The sequence below is a fragment of the Hyla sarda genome, chromosome 13, assembly GCF_029499605.1.
Source record: "Hyla sarda isolate aHylSar1 chromosome 13, aHylSar1.hap1, whole genome shotgun sequence".
NCBI lineage: Eukaryota > Metazoa > Chordata > Amphibia > Anura > Hylidae > Hyla > Hyla sarda.
The window spans coordinates 34,314,228-34,336,150 of record NC_079201.1 but is presented as its reverse complement, the minus strand read 5'-3'; the positions used below and the strand labels follow the sequence as shown (position 1 = coordinate 34,336,150).

Sequence of the window (21,923 nt, the reverse complement as noted above, 5' to 3'; positions counted from 1 at the left end):
TTGTATGCTTGTATACTCCATGTAACAAGTATTTTCTCCTAATGTTCAACCGATGTTGATTCAATCTCAGATGTAAGGGTCTGGTCATCCGACCTATAGACTGCATCTGGCAGTATGAGCACTCGATCATGTATATCACATAGTCTGAACTACAGGTGAGATGTTGTTTTATTGGGAAATTCTCACCTGTGGAGGTAGATCTAAACTCGGTACAGTTATGACGGATTTGTGTGCAACAAAGGCATCTTGGTCTTCCGCACTTGTAACTCCCCTTTTTTTTCTGCTGTTAGGGGTCTACATGTGGATGTGATCAATTTTTTCTTATTTTTCTTATTATTACCATACACTTGTCTTCTTAATTGGCTTGGGCCCAGAATAGTTTTCAGTGATGCTGATCTCCGGTATGTAAATCGAGGTTGGGCAGGAATTGTGGTTGTCAGAAATGGATCCACACGTAGGACATGCCAATGTTTGGCTAAAATGGATTTGATTCTTGCAGAATCACGACTGTATGTGGTAATGAGGTTTGTACTGAATTATTTTTATTTTCGTTATCACCGGTGTTCTGAGATGGTTTCTTTGTGGTACAGCATTCTTTCTGAGAGTTGTTTGGTCCGATTATAGGCATCATTTAGAATTTTTTTTTCTGGGTAGTTTTTCTGACGAAAACGGTTGTATAGTATGTGTGACTGGTTTTTGAACTGATCCGTGCAATTTCTCCTTTATTCTTTTGTATTGACTATAGGGAATGTTCAGCAGCCACTTCCTGTAGTGGGCGCTATGGAAATCAAGGTAACTATTTGTATCCACCTTTTAAAAAAAGGTGGATGTTAAGAATGAGGTCTCATTATGAGAGATGTGAATATCCAGAAAGTCAATACTTTCTTTACTGTGGTTTAGGGATTAGAAGGATTTAGGAACAGGTATAGCTGAGTGCTCCAAAATATATAGATACTTTGAATAATCTATTTAATAAGATTAATGCGTCCCGCCACCGCTAGAGTAAGAGAACTCCATAATCTAAATTTATCTTGTATATAGGGCAATAAAGGCATAACATTGGTAGCAAGATAACACAAGGGGTCCCTATTAATATACATCCCCAGGTATTTAACCCCTTAAGGATGCAGCCTATTTGGGCCTTAAGGACGCAGACAATAAAATTTTTACGTTTTCGTTTTTTCCTCCTCTCCTTCAAAAAATCATAACTCTTTTATATTTTCATCCACAGACTAGTATGAGGTCCGTTGTAATGCCATCACTCACTTTACCATAAAATGTATGGCGCAACCAAAAAAATACTATTTGTGTGGTGAAATTAAAAAGGAAACCGTAATTTTACTAATTTTGGAAGGTTTTGTTTTCACACCATACAATTTACGGTAAAAATGACATGTTTTTTATTCTTTGGGTCAATATGATTAAAATGAAACCCATAATAACATAATTTTCTATTAATGTTGCGCTAAAAAAAAATCGCAAACTTTTTAACCAAATTAGTGCGTTTTAAAATCCCCCTATATTGAAGACCGATAACTTTTTCATTTTTCCGTATAAGCAGCGGTATGAGGGCTCATTTTTTGCGCCGTGATCTGTACTTTTTATTGATACCATATTTGCTTATATAGAACTTTTAATCCATTTTTTATTAATTTTTTGGGGGAATAAAATGTTATAAAAAAGCATCTATTTTCAACTTTTTTTTTTTTTTTTTTTTATTCTTACGTTCACCATACGGTATCATTAACATTTTATTTTAATAGTTCAGATATTTACGCACGCAGCGATACCAAATATGTACATAAAATATTTTTTTAGCACTTTTTGGGGGTGAAATAGGGAAAATGGGACAATTTACGTTTTTATTGGGGGAAGGGGTTTTTTACATTCTTTTTTATTTTTTTACTTTTATTTTTACACTTTAATAGTCCCCATAGGGGACTATTTATAGCAATCACTCGATTGCTAATACTGTTCAGTGCTATGTATAGGACACAGCACTGATCAGCATTATCGGTCATCTTCTGCTCTGGTCTGCGGGAAGGCAGATCAGAGTAGAAGACGCCGGCAAGGCAGCGGAGCAAGGTGAGGGGACCTCTGTCTGCCGTGCTAGATGATCGGATTGCCGCGAAAGCGCAGCGGGCAATCTGATCATCCATTTTAGTGACCGCGATGCTGCAGGTGCCGTAATCTGTATTGATCACTTCATCTGAGAGGTTAATGGCGGACATCTGCGGGACCTGCCGCGCATAATCCGGGCATCACTCCGATGCTCGAGGTTATGCTTAGGACGTAAATGTACGTCCTGGTGCGTTAAATACCACCTCACCAGGACGTACATTTACATCCTCCGTCGTTAAGGGGTTAAACGTAGAGACTGCCGGCTGACTTAGACCAGTTAATACATAGGCCCGAAAAGCCACCAAAACAATCAAGCAATTGTGTAGAGTAAGGGAGCATCACCTCAGAGGGAGACATAAATAAAACCATATCATCTGCGTAGAGACCAATGCGCTCCTCCCCCCTCCTCCCAGGGACATACCCGTGTAGGATGTATCCTGTCGAATGAGCAGCGCCAGGGGCTCCACTGCCACTGCAAAAAGAAGCGGAGACTGCGGGCACTCCTGTCGCGTGCACCATCTCAGGGCGAAGGACTGCGAACAAATACAATTAACGAGGACCTGAGCCCTGGGCTCCTTTTATATAGAATAGAAACCCACTGTCTAAAACTGGTCCTGAATCCGAACCTGGCAAGAACTTTGGAGAGGTATCCTCATTCGACCGAGTCAAAAGCCTTGGCCGCATTAAGTGCCGCAAAGGCCCAGTCTCCATTGTAAGCCACCCCCACCTGGACAGCCACCTGCACCCTTCTAATATTATTAGAAGGGGATTTGCCAGGCATAAAGCCAGATTGACCTGCATGTATAATGGACAGGATCACTCGGTTCAGGCAGGCGATTGGCCAGAACCTTAGCTATAAGTTTATAATCTAGGTTTAATACTGAGATTGGGCGATAAGAGCCACAGTCAGTAGGATCCTTGTCCGGTTTCAATAGGACTACTATGGCTTCATTGTAAGAGGAAGGAGGAAAAGCCCACTCCCTAAATGCCACCATGTACATATTCAAAAGCATGGGAAGGAGTATTTCAGAGTACCGAAGATAAACCTCCAGAGGAAGACAGTCCAGTCCAGGAGATTTACCTTTGGCCATATCGGAAATACCTTCCTGTAATTCAAGCAAAGTAAGAGAGGAATCAAGTAATTCACACTGTTCCACTGAAAGAGTAGGAAAATCTATGGCGTCCAGGTAGGTATTCAACTGAGCGGGACTATAATTCACCCGAGACGTGTATAGATCAGGATAAAAGGAGGAGAACCGGCAAGCAATGTCGGAGCTGTCTATTAAAATAGAGCCGTCTAAGGCCCAAATCTTAAGGATAGGTTTTGAAGCAAAATGCTGCTTAACCAAATGAGCCAACAATTTATTAGATTGATTGTCATGTTCAAAGTAAAATTGTTACATGAAAAAAAAGTTTTCTATTTATTATCTCATTTAAATCCATCATATATTGGTGACTGATAGAGAGCCACGCCTGTTTATTTGCCTCAGAAGGATCTAGAATGTAAAACTCTGAACACTTGCCAGCCAGCTCCACCTCTCTCCTAGAAGTCTCCCTTTTAATAAATGAGATTGTAGACCAGAGGCACCCACGTAGGTATGTCTTCAAAGTTTCCCACACTTTATCCGGGGAGCCTTCAATCAGGTTATGTTGCAAAAACGCAGTCAATTGGCCCGGTATTCTATCAGTGTCACCAATAAGCTCCAACCAGTAGGGGGGGGGGAATCTTCCACCATCTAGGGCCCACAGAGGAAGACATCAAAAGAGCCACTCACGTGTGGGAGTGGTCTGATATGGCTCTAGGCTTGTACGTGACCTGGTCCGCCTGGGCATAACATAGAGCATTACAGAAAGCTAAGTCTATGCATGAGAGGGCATTCCTACCGATAGTAAAACAGGAGTAGACACGGGAGCCAGGGCAGCGGTGTCAAGCCACCCCACCATCTCCAAGAATGAAGTGAGAGGAGTCAACTGGGGCCCCGAAGCAGAGGACTGGGTTCTAGGATTATGCAGCGGGTGAGGAACCAGATTAAAGTCTCCCATACATTAGACATAAGCAGTGGGGTACCCAGCAGCAAACGCAATCACTTGAACAATATCTAAGGTAGCCGGGGGAGGGACATAGACATAAAGAAATACATAGGGAGCATTGTTAACATAGGCATGTATAAAAATATTGACCATGGGGGTCCTTATGGACTATCTGACAGATCTGTGGAACAGGACCGACACCCCTCGGGAAAAGTGTGAGTGTGGAAGGTATGTTGTGACCATTGAACACAGGGGTGATACAGTAGGTGGACCCTATCCGGAGTTATGTGTGTCTCCTGGAGAGCAATTATCTGGGGATTGAGTTTACGTAGTTGCGCAAAAACTAGTAATCCTTTCTAAGTTGACCCCAGGCCCCGCACATTCCATGGAAATACCTTTTTAAAGCCTCCATACCTCAATACCATTGGGGACAAGCAATATGGAATCAGCAGCACACATAACAGTGGGCTCAAGCAACTGTAATAAGAGAACAGTTACATATGAGTTAGCTTAATAAACATATACCAATGAGGACCTATGAACCAGAACACCTTCCTGGTAACAAAAAGGAAGGAAAAGCTAACGAATAACAAGTACACAGTAAAGATCAGCATACAGAGATAGGATCAATGCAGGCAGCAGTCTGGCAGGGTAAGCCATGGAGCAAGCGAACCCTTGTTGCGAAGGCGGCCTTTGATCCCCTTGTCTCGAAGGCTGTCCGGGAATATGGACAGCCGGTTATTGTCGTGGCGTATTTCAGGTAGTCTCCACGCAGCACGGAGGACCAAGTCCCGGTTATTACAGTCAAAAGTCTGGCCAGCAACGGTCACAGTGGGGCGTCCTGAATGGGGGGCTTCGCTGGGACGCGTTGTGCCCTTTCCACTGCAAAGGCGGGCGAAAAGTCCACATCAGAGAATAAATCCTTTAGCCAGCTCTCCACAAATGCGCCTGGGTTTTGCTCCTCAGTGCGTTCAGACATGCCAATGATTCTAAGGTTATTCTGGCGTAGCCTATTCTCTAAATCATCATTCTTTTGTTTTGCCTGCTCCACCTGAGTGCGGAGGGCAGCAATAGAGTCAGGGATGGGACCCACAGTGTCTTCCAGCACAGAGACCGGTTGCTCGGCCTCAGTCCCAGGTCCCTGAGATTGTGCAAGTCCTGTCTCAGGAGACCCATGTCCACCCCCACCTCCTCCATCTTGCCCGTGAGGGATGAGCTGCTGCACTGTACAGGGCATGCAAAGTAACCTCCCGGAGGGTCAGCTCGGGGGCGTCCGCATCAGACTCCGAGGCCTCCGCAAGCTCAAATTGAGGCTCAAGTGCAGAGCGGGAAGGTTGGGCCGCAGCTGCACGGCCGACGCCATCTTGCTTGTCAGTGCAGGCAAACTCCTACAGCTTCTCCACCACAGATTTCTCCTCCCCGCGGCTCGGATCCTGCTTAGGGGGGAATCTCCTTGGCTTTAGAATGGGTCACTGGTGTCTGAGAAGCCAGGATGAGATTTCAGCAGGTTCTAAGCGGGAGCACTCACTCCGTGCGATCTCTCATATCAAGTGCCAGGCCAGACCCCCAATGCATATTTATTTACTCTTTTTTTTTTTTATATATTTTATTTTTAGACTTTTTTTTTTATCCCATAGGGGACTATACCATACAATCTTTAGATTGCATACACTGATCAATGCTTCTCCATAGGAGAGCATTGATCAGTGTTATCTGTGCTCGGTTGCTTCAGGCTCGCAAACCTGAATGCAAACCAGGAGCACCGATCCTGGTAAGAGACCTTCCCCGTCCTCTCAGCTGATCGGAATGCCACGGTTTCATACGGCAGTCTCGATCAGCCCACTGAGCTAGCCAGGAATGGAATTAACCACTTTTAGATGCCGCAATCAACTTTGATTGCGGCGTCTAAAGGTTTAATGCCAGGCATCAGCCCGATCGGCGAGGTCTCGCATTAGCGGGATCCTGGTTGCTGATAGCAACTGGGACCCACCAGGTATGATGCGCGCTCACCTGCTGAGTGCGTGTCATACAGCGGGAGCCCGCAGTGGATGTAAATATATGACCATTTGCGGGAAGGGGTTAAAGTCTACAGGGGATTGACAACAATTAAATGACTAATATCAAATTATGTGCAGTTATTCTGAATCTCTTCGATCTGAGATTTGTTAAAAAGAGAAATACCTTGTAAAAAGTGTGGGGGTGAAGGGGGCATTGTGGTTATTGGCCTGATGATATTTTCCCACTGTACTATTTTTAACCATGTGCTCACCTTTTGAGCATTAATCCAGATAATCCACCATCTCGAGTTTAATTCGATTCTATTCTTTAGTTGGTCCACTAAAGTTACATTTAGATTCCAAATTGGGGTAAATAGACATTTTATTGGTGTAATACTAATGCTCTGCCATACCGATGGCCTTAGAGGTTCAGCAGGAGTCATGACCTCTTGTGAATCTCTTTTTCTGCTGCCATTATTAATATATAAAAAATGTTGTTTTTTTTTGGGGGGGGGGATGTAGGGGGGGGGGGGGGGGGAGGGAAGGAGGAACTGTAAATGGAAACCAGCAGAGATTACAATGCAAATGAAAGTATGGATGTTTTTCTGTATAGCTGTATTGCAAGTGCCAAAAAAAATTATTCTAATGATTTATTTATCTTTTTAATTAACTGGTGCCTGACAGATTTTTTAATTACTTCTATTAAAAAATATTAATGCTTCCAGTACTTATTAGCTGCTGAATACTACAGAGGAAATTCTTTTCTTTTTGGAACACAGCTCTCTGCTGACGTCACAAGCACACAGTGCTCCCTGCTGCTAAAATGGACAGAGATGTCAGCAGAGAGCACTGTGCTCGTGATGTCAGCAGAGAGCTCTGTGTTCCACAAAGGAAAGAATTTCCTCTGTAGTATTCAGCAGCTAATAAGTACTGAAAGGATTAATATTTTTTTAATATAAGTAATTTACAAATCTGTTTAACTTTCTGGCACCAGTTGATTTAAAAAAAAAAAAAAAAGGTTTTCCACCGGAGTACCCCTCTAACCACTTAAGGACCAAGCCCATTTTAACCTTAAAGAGTACCTGTCATCAACAAAAACTTTTAATATGTTGTTCATTATCATTAATGAAGACATATTGTAATATATCTTTATTAAGAAATATTAATATTTATACCAGTTTTTTTATTTCATACTTTTGGCCACTAGGGGTCTCTCTTCTATGCCTGGTCTGCAGGCAGCTTCCTATGCTTTTCATAGTAAGTGTACAGCTTTTAGGACTAATGCTGAAAGGGCACTGGTCCTTCCACAGGAAGTTCAGTACTCTCAGCTCAGGACTCGCTCCCAGCCTGGAGCATCACTGTGAGCTACAAGCCTGCACATGCCTCTCATATAACAGAGGCCAGTCACCTCCCCCTCCCTCCTGCTCTGTGTTCTCCCTGCCCATCATCACACATTATCTTATACATTGTATTATCTCACTACACTCCCTGCTCTGTGCCCCCCCCCCCCCGACATTTATCTTAATTACTACCTCTGTAATTGCTCCCACCGCCCCTGGTTCTCAGCATTGACTTTTTAGTGCGACACAGGAGAGCGAGACAGAGGCTGCCGTCCCTCCCCTGTACTTAGTCTGTATGCACACTGCAGAGAAGTGTTTCCCAGCTGTGCCTCCAGCTGTTGCAAAACTACAACTCCCAGCATGCCCGGACAGCTGTTGGCTGTCTGGGCATGCTGGGAGTTGTAGTTTTGCAACAGCTGGAGGTACCCTGGTTGGGAAACACTGCTGCAGAGGGAGAGCAGCATACAGGAAGACTGGCAGAAACAGAGTCCCGGCCAGGCTTCATGTGACATCATGCCTGCCGGGACCCGCTTCCTTCCACCTCTTAGAAAGACAGTGCTCCTGAGCTAATGAAGAGGGATAAAAAAAAAAGGTATTTCCACAGCGTTTTAAACCTCAATAAACACAGGGATAGGCATAGTTAGAGTAAGGGACAGATGGGGAGGGGGATCAGGGAAAGTTTAGTTGATGACAGGTACTCTTTAAGGACCAGGCCAATTTTATTTATTTTTATTTTTTTGTTTTTTCCTCCTCTCCTTCTAAAATCCATGACTCCTTTATATTTCCATCTACAGACCCATATAGCGGTTGCTTTTTGCGTGACCAATTGTACTATTGTAATGAAACCTCTCATTTTACCATAAAATGTACGGCGAACACAAAAAAAAAATTTTTTAGGTAGGAAATTTTAATGAAAACCACAATTTTGCACATTTTGGAGGGTTTCGTTTTCACACTGTACACTTTACGGTAAAAATGACGTTCTTTATTCTGTGGGTCAATACGATTAAAATGATACCCATGGCTAAATACTTTTTATATTTTTGTACCGCTTAAAAAAAATCAAACTTTTTGTACAACGTCAGTAATCAAAAATTTCCCTATTTTGACCACCTATAACTTTTTCATTTTTCCGTATATAGAGCGGTATGAGGGCTCATTTTTTGCGCCGTCATCTGTACTTGATATCGATACCACAGTTGCATATATAAAACTTTTAGATAATTTTTATAAATTTTTGGGGGAATTAAAATGTGACCAAATCATTAACATAATATTTTGACAGTTTGGACATTTACGCGTGCAGCAATACGCAATACCAAATATGTTTATTTAAAAAAAATTACTCTTTTTGGGGGTAAAATGGGGAAAAACTGACAATTTTCATTTTTATTGGGGGAGGGGATTTTTCAACAATACATTTTTCTCCTTTTTTTTATTTTTTTATTTTTTTACAATTTTTATGTCCCCATGGGGGACTATCTATAGCAGTGATGGCGAACCTATGGCACGCATGCCACAGGTGGCACGCCGACCCCCCCCCCCCCTCTATGGGCACGCGGCCACAGGCCCCCGTCACATTCCGGACATCCCTTTGTCCCGAAAGGTCATTTCGTGACACAAGGATGTCCCGGTTACCTCTCTGCAGCCCCGCGTTAGCTCTTAAAACGCAGAAACCGCCGGGAGGTAGAGCACGCAGGGATGTCACTGACGTCCTGTGCGTGCGCCAGTAAAGCAGAGAGGAGCATCAGGGAGGACCGAGGATGACGCGCATGTTAAGTGACCAGCGGGACGTCATCTTCGGTGTTCCGACATAGACATACAGCCTCCAGCCATACACTGTATATGGCTGAAGGCTGTATGTCTGTGGGGGAACACTGCCTCCCTAATGTGGGGGAACACTGCCTCCCTAATGTTGGGTAATTATACTGCACCTAATGTGGGGGAACTATACTGCCAACCCTAATGTGTATTCTGATTTAATTGCTGTGCTGGCACTTTGAGGGGAAAAAAATTGGCGTGCATTACGGTTCGGGCACTCGGGGTCAAAAAGGTTCGCCATCACTGATCTATAGCAATCATTTGACTTCTAATACTGTTCAGTGCTATGCATAGAGCACAGCACTAATCAGTATTATCATGATCGGTCTAAGACCAGAGCAGAAGACCGGAGGAGACGGACAGAGGCAGACGAGGGGACCTCCGTCCGCCATTACAGATGATCGGATCGCCGCGGCAGCGCTGCGGGCGTTCCGATCATCTATTTTAACATGCGCATTGCCGCAGATGCCGTGATCTGTACTGATCACTGCATCTGAGGGGTTAATGGCGGACATCCGCACGATCGTGGATTTCGGCCATTACCGGCTGATCCCCGGCTGCTGATAGCAGCCGGAACCTGCCGTGTATGACGAGAGCACCACTCCGATGCTCGCGGTCATACACAGGACGTAAATGTACGTCCTGCTGCACGAAGTACTGCCAAGCCAGGATGTACATTTACTTCCGTGGTTAAGGGGTTAATATAATCTTGTGCTTTACTGTTGGATCTACAGCACAAGGAAAAACTTTTTATTTATTTTTATTTTTTATATTTTTTCTGACATTCTTTTCCCCAATACTGTAATTGTTTTAGCGGCATACATTTTCAAGTTTTCTTATATTCTTTAAATTTCTTAAAATGTATTCTTATAGATCTTCCCCTTGTCCAAATGTGAAACATGGAGATGAATGGGGAGACCCCAGTAAGTGTGAAAGTGTCGACTCTTGTCAATATTGCCACACAAGAACGGAGCAGCAATTTCATCCAGAGGTAATGGCTACTGTGTTTTGTTTATTTTGTTGCCATTATTCTAGGTCTAGTTTGGTAATCTCCTGACATCCTTTACAGATCTACAAGTCAACAAAATGCAATGACATGCAGCAGTCTGGAAGTTGTCCACGTGGGCCCTTCTGTGCCTTTGCACATGTTGAACGTATGTCTCTGTTTACACTGGGGTACTAAGTATGATCATTGGGGACATGTGACCATTTATTAACTGATTCCTAAATATGTTTTTCTTCTGATTCATCAAAAGCCATATAGTAACGTGCCAACTCCTTGTTACAGAATCTCTTCTTTGTGATGATCTACAGTCTACATCATCTGTGTCAAGCCCTACACAAACTGGACCTATCATGTACATGCCATCTGCAGCAGGAGATTCTGTCCCTGTGAGCCCCTCTAGTCCACATGCGCCAGACTTCAGCAGTGTATGTCTTTTTTTTTTTCTTTATTACTCTGTATGTTAACAGGCTTTTTTCTATGTGTAATCTTGTATTATTCTTTCAACTAAATTAAAGGGGTTTCTACTTTTTGTTTGAAAGAGTATAAGGTGATCACTGGATGTTCTGCCTTGTGAACCCCCAGTAATATGCTGAGTGGGAATCCAGCTAAAAATAATGTCATTGTAGCATCATGCAGTGTAAACCCTTTGTGCTTCAGTAGTGCTGCCTCTCACTTGGTTGCAGACATGAACAACAAACAAAATCTGAGGCACCAGAGATTCCAGAGTAAATTTAGCATTTATTTATATAATTGTAAATTATTTGGAGGGGAAGTGTTTAGGTCACACATGTCCTTTCTAAAACCATAAGGACAAGAACACTGTTACAAACTGATATGGATGGGTTGGAGGCTTAAAGGGGTACTCCCCTGTAAAACATATACAATAACCCCCCCCGACATGCGATGGCCCCGACATATGATCAAATCGACATACGATGGCCACTCAGAGGCCATCGCATGTCGATGTCGGCATCGACATACGATGCTTTTATATGTCGTGGCCATCGCATTAACTGCTATCCGACAGCGCAAAATGCTTAAGCTGCTGTCGGATAGCAGTTTAAGCATCCCGGACAGGTTCACTTACCTATCCCCGCTGCTCCGGGTCCACTTCGGGATCCTCCAGGCGTCTTTTGCATCTCCACCAGGGTCCGGGCCTCTCTTTCTGGCGTCGTTATTACGTTGCTACGCACGCCGTGCCGGCGCTGCAACGTAATAACATCACCAGAAAGTGAGGCCCGGACCCTGGGGAAGATGCGGAAGAAGCCGGAGGATCCAGAAGAAGACGCCAGAGCATCGGGAGCCCCTGGGACAGCATCGGGAGCGGTGAGGACGCGGTCCGGAGTGGCGGGGACAGGTGAGTATAACTTCCTATACTTTACATTGCACGGATCCCTCAACATACGATGGATTCGACAAACGATTGGTCGTTTGGAATGAATTACCATCGTATGTTGAGGGACCACTGTATATGTATGTATATATATATATATATATATATATATATATATATATAATATATATATTTTTTAAATCAAATGGTGCCAGAAACTTAAACCGATTAGTAAATAACTGCTATTAAAAAATCGTAAGCCTTCCATTACTTATTAACTACTGAATACTACAGAGGAAATTCTTTTCTTTTTGGACCACAGTGCTCTCTGCTGACATCATGACCACAGTGCTCTCTGGGGACATCTCTGTCCATTTTAGGAACTGTCCAGAGCAGCATATGTTTTCTTTGGAGATTTGCTTCTACTCTGTGGACAGTTCCTAAAATGGACAGAAATGTCGTCAGAGCGCACTGTGGTCATGTCAACAGAGAGCACTGTGTTCCAAAAAGAAAAGAATTACCTCTGTAGTATTCAGCAGCTAAGAAGTACTGGAAGGATTAAGATTTTTTAATAGAAATGATATACAAATCTGAAGAAAACTGATGTGTGCAGCTCACAACCCACGTCCGAGGTATATGTGGTTAAAAAGATCAGTCCCCACTGATCAACAATAATATAAAATAGTGATAATGTATTAACCACACCTCAAGGACGATACAGTGAACAAAAATTATAGACAATTAGGAAAAAAGTGTAGCTCACTCAGTAGGTAAATATACCTGAGGTGAACTGGTGTTACCTTCACCCAAAGGTCTATACAGTACAAAAAATAAATTAGTTGATAAATCAACTAGATACCAGTCCTCAAGGTATATGTAGGGAAAAAGAAAGGAGAATAGAAGATCCAGGTATTAATTAAAATACAGTATATTTATTAAAAGATAATGGTGTTCGCTGGTATCTAGTGTCCCTGCAGGGCCCTTGAATGGGACACAGAACACAGCATGGATAGTAAAATTATATAATACCAATAATTCAATAAAAAGAAGAAACTTGCATCTATAATTCAGTATCGCATATTCAATGATAAAATCAATAATGATCAGTTATCAGTGTACAGTCTCTTATAAGAACAAAGTGATGCCTGTAACTGAATAAACTATATCAATAGCAGTTATCAGTAACCGTTGCGGTCACAGTATGTGGAGATATTATGTATCCAGTCTTAGTGGTTCAGTTTCAATAAACAATGTATCAGCCGTTGGTGGTACAGTATGCCAAACTGTCTCACAGATTCACTTGGTGAAATGAGGAAAATAGGGAGAATAACAGAGTCCGGTGCACAGCACCACTAACCACCCTTACGGCCGCTGGTATTGCTGTTATCGGCAGAGGAGCTGTTTCGGTGATGTGGCACGGAGGTGTCAGGCCTGCGGCAGTAACAGTCTATGTCTCCTGTGTCCTGCAACGTTGTGTGTAGCGCTATAGGTAGTGTTGGAGGTGTCTGCTTTGCAAGGTCCGCGGCTGGCACGGATGGCACCGGCCTCACAGGTGTGCCGAGGGTCCTTGGTTGGCGGAGTAAAACAATGCAGGTACAGCGGTGTGTTTAGGGCAGCGGTGGGAGTGTGTGCGGCGTGCCTCGTGTGATTAAACGCTTATGCGCGCGTAGAATGGCAGTGATGCCACAGTGGTCCCAAAGCTGGGGCTTCCAGCAGTTGCAAAACAGAGTTCAATAATAAGATGGATTATTGAAATGGAGGTGAATATGGATGGATGCAAGTAGAATAAACAATTCTAGACGCGTTTCAAGGCCGCGGGCCTTTTCTTCAGTAGAGGTATAGGTGTATGATATGTGCAGGAAGAGTTTTTATAGTGTGACCTAAAATTAGGGGAAAGCCAGAAAGTCTGGAAATTTCAGGTTATATGTAAACTCGATAGGAACTGGATCATGTAGATAAAAGAGGAAATAGAGAAAGTTAGATAGAAAAATAGGAAATAAAGTTAGATGTATGAATCATAGATGTGTAATTGAATATAAGAATAATTGAACGTAGAATCCTGAAAAACCATGATTCAATGTAGGTGTTTGATAACTATAATTATTTAGCGGACTCCTATATGTATGTATACTGTATATAGGGTATATGAAAAAATTTATTAATTTGGAATATAAATTATTGTGAATATATCACTTGGAATTACCGTAGGTCTGGTATCAGCTATGGGATAGATAAAAGTGGAAAAATAGAAAATATAAAAATAGTAAATGAATGTGATAAATATGAAAAATTTGAAATGTGGAATAAATAAATATATGAAATTATGAATATAGAATGAGGATGTGAAAAATAAAGATGTGAAAAATAAAATAAAAATAAAGTAAAATAAAGAATGAGGATGTGAAAAATAAGGTTGTGAAAAATAAATAAGGATGTGAAAAATAAAATAAAAAATAATAGTGAATAATGAAAAATAAGAAATGTTGATAAAGATGTTAGTAAAAATATAAATGAAATATAAAATAAAGATAAAAATGAGAAAAAAAAATAAATAAATATCTAAAAATATTTTCACATCCTCATTCTATATTCATATTTATTTTTTCCACATTTCACATTTTTCATATTTATCACATTCAATTACTATTTTTATATTTTCTATTTTTCCCCTTTTATCTATCCCATAGCTGATACCAGACCTAATTCCAAGTGATATATTCACAATAATTTATATTCCAAATTAATACATTTTTTTCATATACTATATATACAGTATACATATATATAGGAGTCCGCTAAATAATCATAGTTATCAAACACCTACATTGAATCATGGTTTTTCAGCCTTCTACGTTCAATTATTCTTATATTCAATTACACATCTATGATTCATACATCTAACTTTATTTCATATTTTTCTATCTAACTTTCTCTATTTCCTCTTTTATCTACATGATCCAGTTCCTATCGAGTTTACCTATAACCTGAAATTTCCAGACTTTCTGGTTTCCCCCTAATTTCAGTTCACACTATAAAAAACTCTTCCTGCACATATCATACACCTATATCTCTACTGAAGAAAAGGCCCGCGGCCTTGAAACACGTCTAGAATTGTTTATTCTACTTGCATCCATCCATATTCACCTCCATTTCAATAATCCATCTTATTATTGAACTCTGTTTTGCAACTGCTGGAAGCCCCAGCTTTGGGATCACTGCGGCTTCACTGCCATTCTATGCACGCATAAGCGCTTAATCACACGAGGCACGCCACACCCCCCCCCCCCCCACCGCTGCCCTAAACACACCGCTGTACCTGCATTGTTTTACTCCGCCAACCAAGGACCCTCGGCACACCTGTGAGGCCGGTGCAATCTGTGCCAGCCGCGGACCTTGCAAAGCAGACACCTCCAACGCTACCTATAGCGCTACACACAACGTTGCAGGACACAGGAGACATAGACTGTTACTGCCGGAGGCCTGACACCTCCGTGCCACATCACCGAAACAGCTCCTCTGCCGATACCAGCAATACCAGCGGCCGTAAGGGTGGTTAGTGGTGCTGTGCACCGGACTTTGTTATTCTCCCTCTTTTCCTCATTTCCCCAAGTGAATCTGTGAGACAGTTTGGCATACTGTACCACCAGCGGCTGATACATTGTTTATTGAAACTGAACCACTAAGACTGGATACATAATATCTCCACATACTGTGAGCGCAACTGTTACTGATAACTGCTATTGATATAGTTTATTCAGTTACAGGCATCACTTTGTTCTTATAAGAGACTGTACACTGATAACTGATCATTATTGATTTTATCATTGAATATGCGATACTGAATTATAGATGCAAGTTTCTTGTTTTTATTGAATTATTGGTATTATACAATTTTACTATCCACGCTGTGTTCTGTGTCCCATGCAAGGGCCCTGCAGGGACACTAGATACCAGCGAACACCATTATCTTTTAATAAATATACTGTATTTTAATTAATACCTGGATCTTCTATGCTCCTTCTTTCTTTTTTCCCTACATATACCTTGAGGACTGGTACCTAGTTGATTTATCAACTAATTTATTTTTCGTACTGTGTAAAAATTATAGACAGTTTGATAGAGATGCAAAACAATTTATTATACAATGTTGTTCACAATATAAAATCAGTTGAAAATTAAATTAATAAAACATCACTAGACTGGTAGAGCAATAGTGTATATGATATTTTACCATTGGGCCCTAATGGTGTATATAGGTAAGAATAGCACTGCTGTTAAGTTGTTGATGGGTTATCAGCCGGTTATCCGGCATAAACTGTTAGTCCGGCAATAATGTGAAACAGTCTTTGGTTAACAGACTGAGCTGTTCAAGAATATTAAGGGATTAGTTGTCTCTCACCCTGTCCACTGGTCTCCGTACTGTGACGGGCCAAAGATGGTAAAGTTGATGTGGTAGACGATGATTGAAATTCGTCTGGTGGCGGGGCTCTGGCATGGAGCTCCCACGACGGAGGTCCGTAGCGGCGGCGTGCGGCTGTGTTGGTATCGGACCTCTGTTTGATCAGCCAGATCAGGATCCTTGTGCAGATAGTAGCGTGTGAGGCAAGTCTGTGCGGCAGGTAGGTGAGACTCCCAGCTGATGCAGTCGATGGATAAGTAGCTTGTTTCAATAGGTGTGCCGACTTCTGGAGGAGCAGTGCGTATTTCTAATGCTCTAGTTTAGACAGTGTCTAAACCTAAACGCGTTTCAGTATATCAAGTCCTCAGCTCGATCCCCCCCTTATCACTGCGCTAGTGCTCCGACCAGGGAGGTGGCATTCCTCTCCACGTGCAGCAAACAGACAATAGATGAGGTCCGGCACAATAGTAGCAGGTAAAATCCGGTGCTTTATTCAACATGCAGAATAGCAAATAGTACAGGAGATAGTAGGCTACTGTCTCCTGTACTATTTGCTATTCTGCATGTTGAATAAAGCACCGGATTTTACCTGCTACTATTGTGCCAGACCTCATCTATTGTCTAAACGCGTTTCAGGGTACTCGGATCGACCCCTTCTTCAGTAGAAAAAGATATAAATGACAACAGAAAAGACTCTTTATATGGTCAGTCCACATGTGTTTTTCATTAATAAGATAGATTGAATCTGTGGAGTGGACTTGGAACACACAAACACAGTATATTGGTTCATGGATCTTAAATGGGAACAGGATTCTTTTTATCAATAATACATTCTTATATATACCTTATTCTAAGTGAATTTATAGTAACCAACAAATATTGTATATTGTATATTGAGATGTGGCAACTGGTATGAATGACTTTCGTGTAAGAAAGAAATTTAGTTGGTGTTGGATGGTGTGTGTGTGAATATTAGTGTATGTGGGATGTGAAAGAAAATGTATAAAAAGTCTTGTGAGGGAAGTATGGATTGGAAAAATAAAGTAGGTGTGTGTGGTGATTGAAAATGGAAATAGAAGTGAAATAGGGTGTTTGTTTGAATTATAAGAGAGAAAATAGTAAGTAGAAAATAGAAAGATGTGGAACGATATGTATAAAATGAAATGGAATAAGGAGAACAAGATAAAACTAAAAATGAGATAAAATAGGATGATGATAGAGATTTAGATATAATTATTGGTAATGATGAATAAATAAATATATATGAATATGAGGATGACATTTTGAATAAATGGAAATAAATATAAATCATGAGAATACAAATAAATGGAAAAATAAATATACGGTAGATATAAATAAAAATGAAAATAAAAAATGAATTAAAATACAAATAAAAAAAATTAAATTAAAAAATAAATATAAAAATATATAAAAATGAAAGAAATGGGAATAAAATAAAAATTAAAGATGAATGAAAAATGGGTAAAATGTGAAGAATAAAATCTGAAAATGAAAGATGATAAATAATGAATAATATGAAATATAAAATCAATACATAATGATAAATGAAAGTTGTTGAATAGATGTAAAGTGGTAGTGGAATGGAATATAGGTGGGAATGGTATGTGGTGAATGTAATAGGTGATTTGAATAAATGAATTCTGTAAGTGAGCATAAAATGTGATTGGTATAATCATTTGAAGTAGTGTAATCTATTAGATAGTATGGATTTGTGATGGACGTGAATGAGTAACCTAAACATGAAATAAGAACATGAAATATATACAATCAATCAAAAATGTAAATACATAGACAGTTCCTACTGACGGTTGCGAGGTATCAGTAGGGTCTGTCTATGTATTTACATTTTTGATTGAAATCTCTATTATCATCCTTTTTTATCTTATTCTCCTTATTTCATTTCATTTTATACATATCGTTCCACATCTATTTCTATTTTCTACTTACTATTTTCTCTCTTATAATTCAAACAAACACCCTAGTTCACTTCTATTTCCATTTTCAATTACCACACACACCTACTTTATTTTTCCAATCCATACTTCCCTCACAAGACATTTTATACATTTTCTTTCACATCCCACATACACTAATATTCACACACACACCATCCAACACAACTAAATTTCTTTCATACCAGTTGCCACATCTCAACACAAGTAACAATTCAGACCACAACTCTCGATTCGCTGGTGAACAGACACAAAGTGTCTGATAGCGCCATGCAGGTAGATTAAATATACGGCTTTTATAACAATTAACCATCTAATATCACATTTTTGTCTAAATATTTTGGGCATGTCTTTATAAGTAACAATTCAGACTACCATTCAGACCATCTCACGGCAATACACCGATGTGTATGCGAATCCCAATACAGGGCTCGTCAGCGTTATGCTGACAGTCTATAAAGGGTCCATATGAATAGTTTTTTCACTTTTCTGTCTATTTCCATACACAAAGATCACAAATTCTGATAAATACAATATTTGTTGGTTACTATAAATTCACTTAGAATAAGGTGTATATAAGAATTTATTATTGATTAAAAGAATCCTGTTCCCATTTTAAGATCCATGAACCAATATACTGTGTTTGTGTGTTACAAGTCCACTCCACAGATTCAATCTCTTATTAATGAAAAACACATGTGGACTGACCATATAAAAAGTATTTTCTGTTGTCATTTATATCTTTTGCCTACTGAAGAAGGGGTCGATCTGAGTACCCTGAAACGCGTTTAGGATTAGACACTGTCTGAACTAGAGCATTAGAAATACTCACTGCTCCTCCAGAAGCCGGCACACCTATTGAAACAAGCTACTTATCCATCGACTGCATGAGCTGGGAGTCTCACCTACCTGCCGCACAGACTTGCCTCACACGCTACTACCTGCACAAGTATCCTGATCAGGCTGATCAAACAGAGGTCCGATACCAACAGAGCCGCATGCCGCCGCTACGGACTTCCGTCGTGGGAGCTCCATGCCAGAGCCCCGCCACCAGACGAATTTCAATCAACGTCTACCACATCGACTTTACCATCTTTGGCACGTCGCAGTACGGAGAGCAGCGGACAGGATGAGAGACAACTAATCCCTTAATATTCTTGAACAGCTCAGTCTGTTAACCAAAGACTGTTTCACATTATTGCCGGACTAACAGTTTATGCCGGATAACCGGCCAATAACCCATCAACAACTTAACAGCAGTGCTATTCTTACCTATATACACCATTAGGGCCCAATGGTAAAATATCATATACACTATTGCTCTACCAGTCTAGTGATGCTTTATTAATTTAATTTTAAAATGATTTTATATTGTGAACAACATTATATAATAAATTGTTTTGCATCTCTATCAATCATATACAAATCTGTTTAACTTTCTGGCACCAGTTGATTTAAAAAAAATAAATAACAAAAATTTCCACTGAAGTACCCCTTTAACCCCTTAACGACGCAGGACGTAAATGTACGTCCTGGTGAGCTGGTACTTAACGCACCAGGATGTACATTTGTGTCCTATGCATAACCGCGAGCATCGGAGCGATGCTCGGGTCATGCGCGGCAGGTCCCGGCTGCTGATAGCAGCCAGGGACCCGCTGTAATAGCGGACATCCGTGATCGTGCGGATGTCCGACATTAACCCCTCAGATGCCGTGATCAATACAGAACACTGCACCTGCAGCATCGCGGTACTTTGAATGGATGATAGGATCGCCCGCAGTGCTGCCGCTGCTACCTTCCACGGGTCTTCTGCTCTGGTCTGCGATCGAGCAGACCAGAGCAGAAGATGACTGATAATATTGATCAGTGCTATCTCCTATGCATAGCACTGAACAGTATTAGCAATCGAATGACAGTGTAAAAAAAATTAGAAAAAACCCTCCCCCCAATAAAAACGTAAATTGTCCCATTTTCCCTATTTCACCCCCAAAAAGTGTAGAAAAAAAAAACATTTTTAAAAATTAAAATATATTTTATATACATATTTGGTATCGCCACGTGCTTAACTATCCCAACTATTAAAATAAAATGTTAATGATACAGTACGGTGAACGGCGTGAACATAAAAAAATAAAAATAAAAAGGTCAAAAATAGCTGTTTTTTTAAATAAAATTTTATTCCAAAAAAAATTAAAAAAGTATTAAAAGTTTTATATAAGCAAATATGGTATCAATAAAAAGTACAGATCACGAGTGAGTGATGGCATTACAACGGACAACTGGTCGCGCAAAAAACAAGCCCTCATACTAGTCTGTGGATGAAAATATAAGAGTTATGATTTTTTGAAGGCGAGGAGGAAAAAACGAAAATGTTAAAATAAAATTGTCTGAGTCCTTAAGGAGTTAAAGAAACGGGGGTTTTCCGTTTTTGCATTTTCGTTTTTTCCACCTTACCTTTAAAAAATCATAACTCTTTCAATTTTGCACCTAAAAATCCATATGATTGCTTATTTTTTGCCCAACCAATTCTACTTTGTAATGACGTCAGTCATTTTACCCAAAAATTTACGTTGAAACGGAAAAAAAAATCATTGTGAGACAAAATAAAAAAAATTCATTTTGTAACTTTTGGGGGCTTCCGTTTCTGCACAGTACATTTTTCGGTAAAGATGACACCTTCTCTTTATTCTGTAGGTCCATACAATTAAAACGATACCCTACTTATATAGGTTTTATTTTGTACTTCTGGAAAAAATCAGAACTACATGCAGGAAAATTTAACACGTTTAAAATCGTCATTTTCTGACCCGTATAACTTTTTAATTTTTTTCACGTATGGGGCGGTATGAGGGCTCATTTTTTGCGCTGTGAGCTGAAGTTTTTAGCAGTACTATTTTTGTATTGATTGGACGTATTGATCGCTTTTTATTCATGTTTTCATTATATAAAAAGTGACCAAAAATACGCTATTTTGGACTTTGGAATTTTTTTGAGCGTACGCCATTGACCGTGCAGTTTAACCCCTTAAGGACTCAGCCCATTTTGGCCTTAAGGACTCAGACAATTTAATTTTTACGTTTTCATTTTTTCCTCCTCGCCTTCTAAAAATCATAACTCTTTTTTATATTTTCATCCACAGACTAGTATGAGGGCTTGTTTTTTGCACGACCAGTTGTCCTTTGTAATGACATAACTCATTATATCATATAATGTATGGCGCAACCAAAAAACACTATTTTTGTGGGGAAATTAAAACGAAAAACGCAATTTTGCTAATTTTGGAAGGTTTCGTTTTCACGCCGTACAATTTATGGTAAAAATGACGTGTGTTCTTTATTCTGAGGGTCAATACGATTAAAATGATACCCATTATTATATACTTTTATATTATTGTTGCGCTTAAAAAAAATCACAAACTTTTTAACCAAATTAGTACGTTTATAATCACTTTATTTTGATGACCCCTAACTTTTTTATTTTTCCGTATAAGCGGCGGTATGGGGGCTCATTTTTTGCGCCATGATCTGTACTTTTTTTTGATACCACATTTGCATATAAAAAACTTTTAATACATTTTTTATAAATTTTTTTAAATAAAATGTATTAAAAAAGTAGGAATTTTGGACTTTTTTTTTTTTTTCGTTCACGCCGTTAACCGTACGGGATCATTAACATTTTATTTTAATAGTTCGGACATTTACGCACGCGGCGATACCAAATATGTCTATAAAAAAAAAAATTTACGCTTTTTGGGGGTAAAATAGGAAAAAACGGACGTTTTACTTTTTTATTGGGGGAGGGGATTTTTCACTTTTTTTTTACTTTTACTTTTACATTTTTTAATGTGCTTAGGACGTAAATGTACGTCCTGGTGCGTTAAGTACCACCGCACCAGGACGTAC

General features: G+C 40.2%; 1 protein-coding gene across 4 annotated transcripts in view; it reads left to right on the top strand.

Moving 5' to 3' along the window:
* Positions 1-21,923, top strand: part of UNK (unk zinc finger) — a 110,599-nt gene that overhangs the window by 47,923 nt on the left and 40,753 nt on the right. For all 4 annotated transcript variants that reach the window (XM_056550629.1, XM_056550630.1, XM_056550631.1 and 1 more), the window contains 3 exons: positions 10,184-10,301; positions 10,380-10,464; positions 10,599-10,741. In XM_056550629.1, coding sequence (XP_056406604.1) covers positions 10,184-10,301; positions 10,380-10,464; positions 10,599-10,741 — 346 coding nt within the window. The remainder of the gene's footprint in view (positions 1-10,183; positions 10,302-10,379; positions 10,465-10,598; positions 10,742-21,923) is intronic.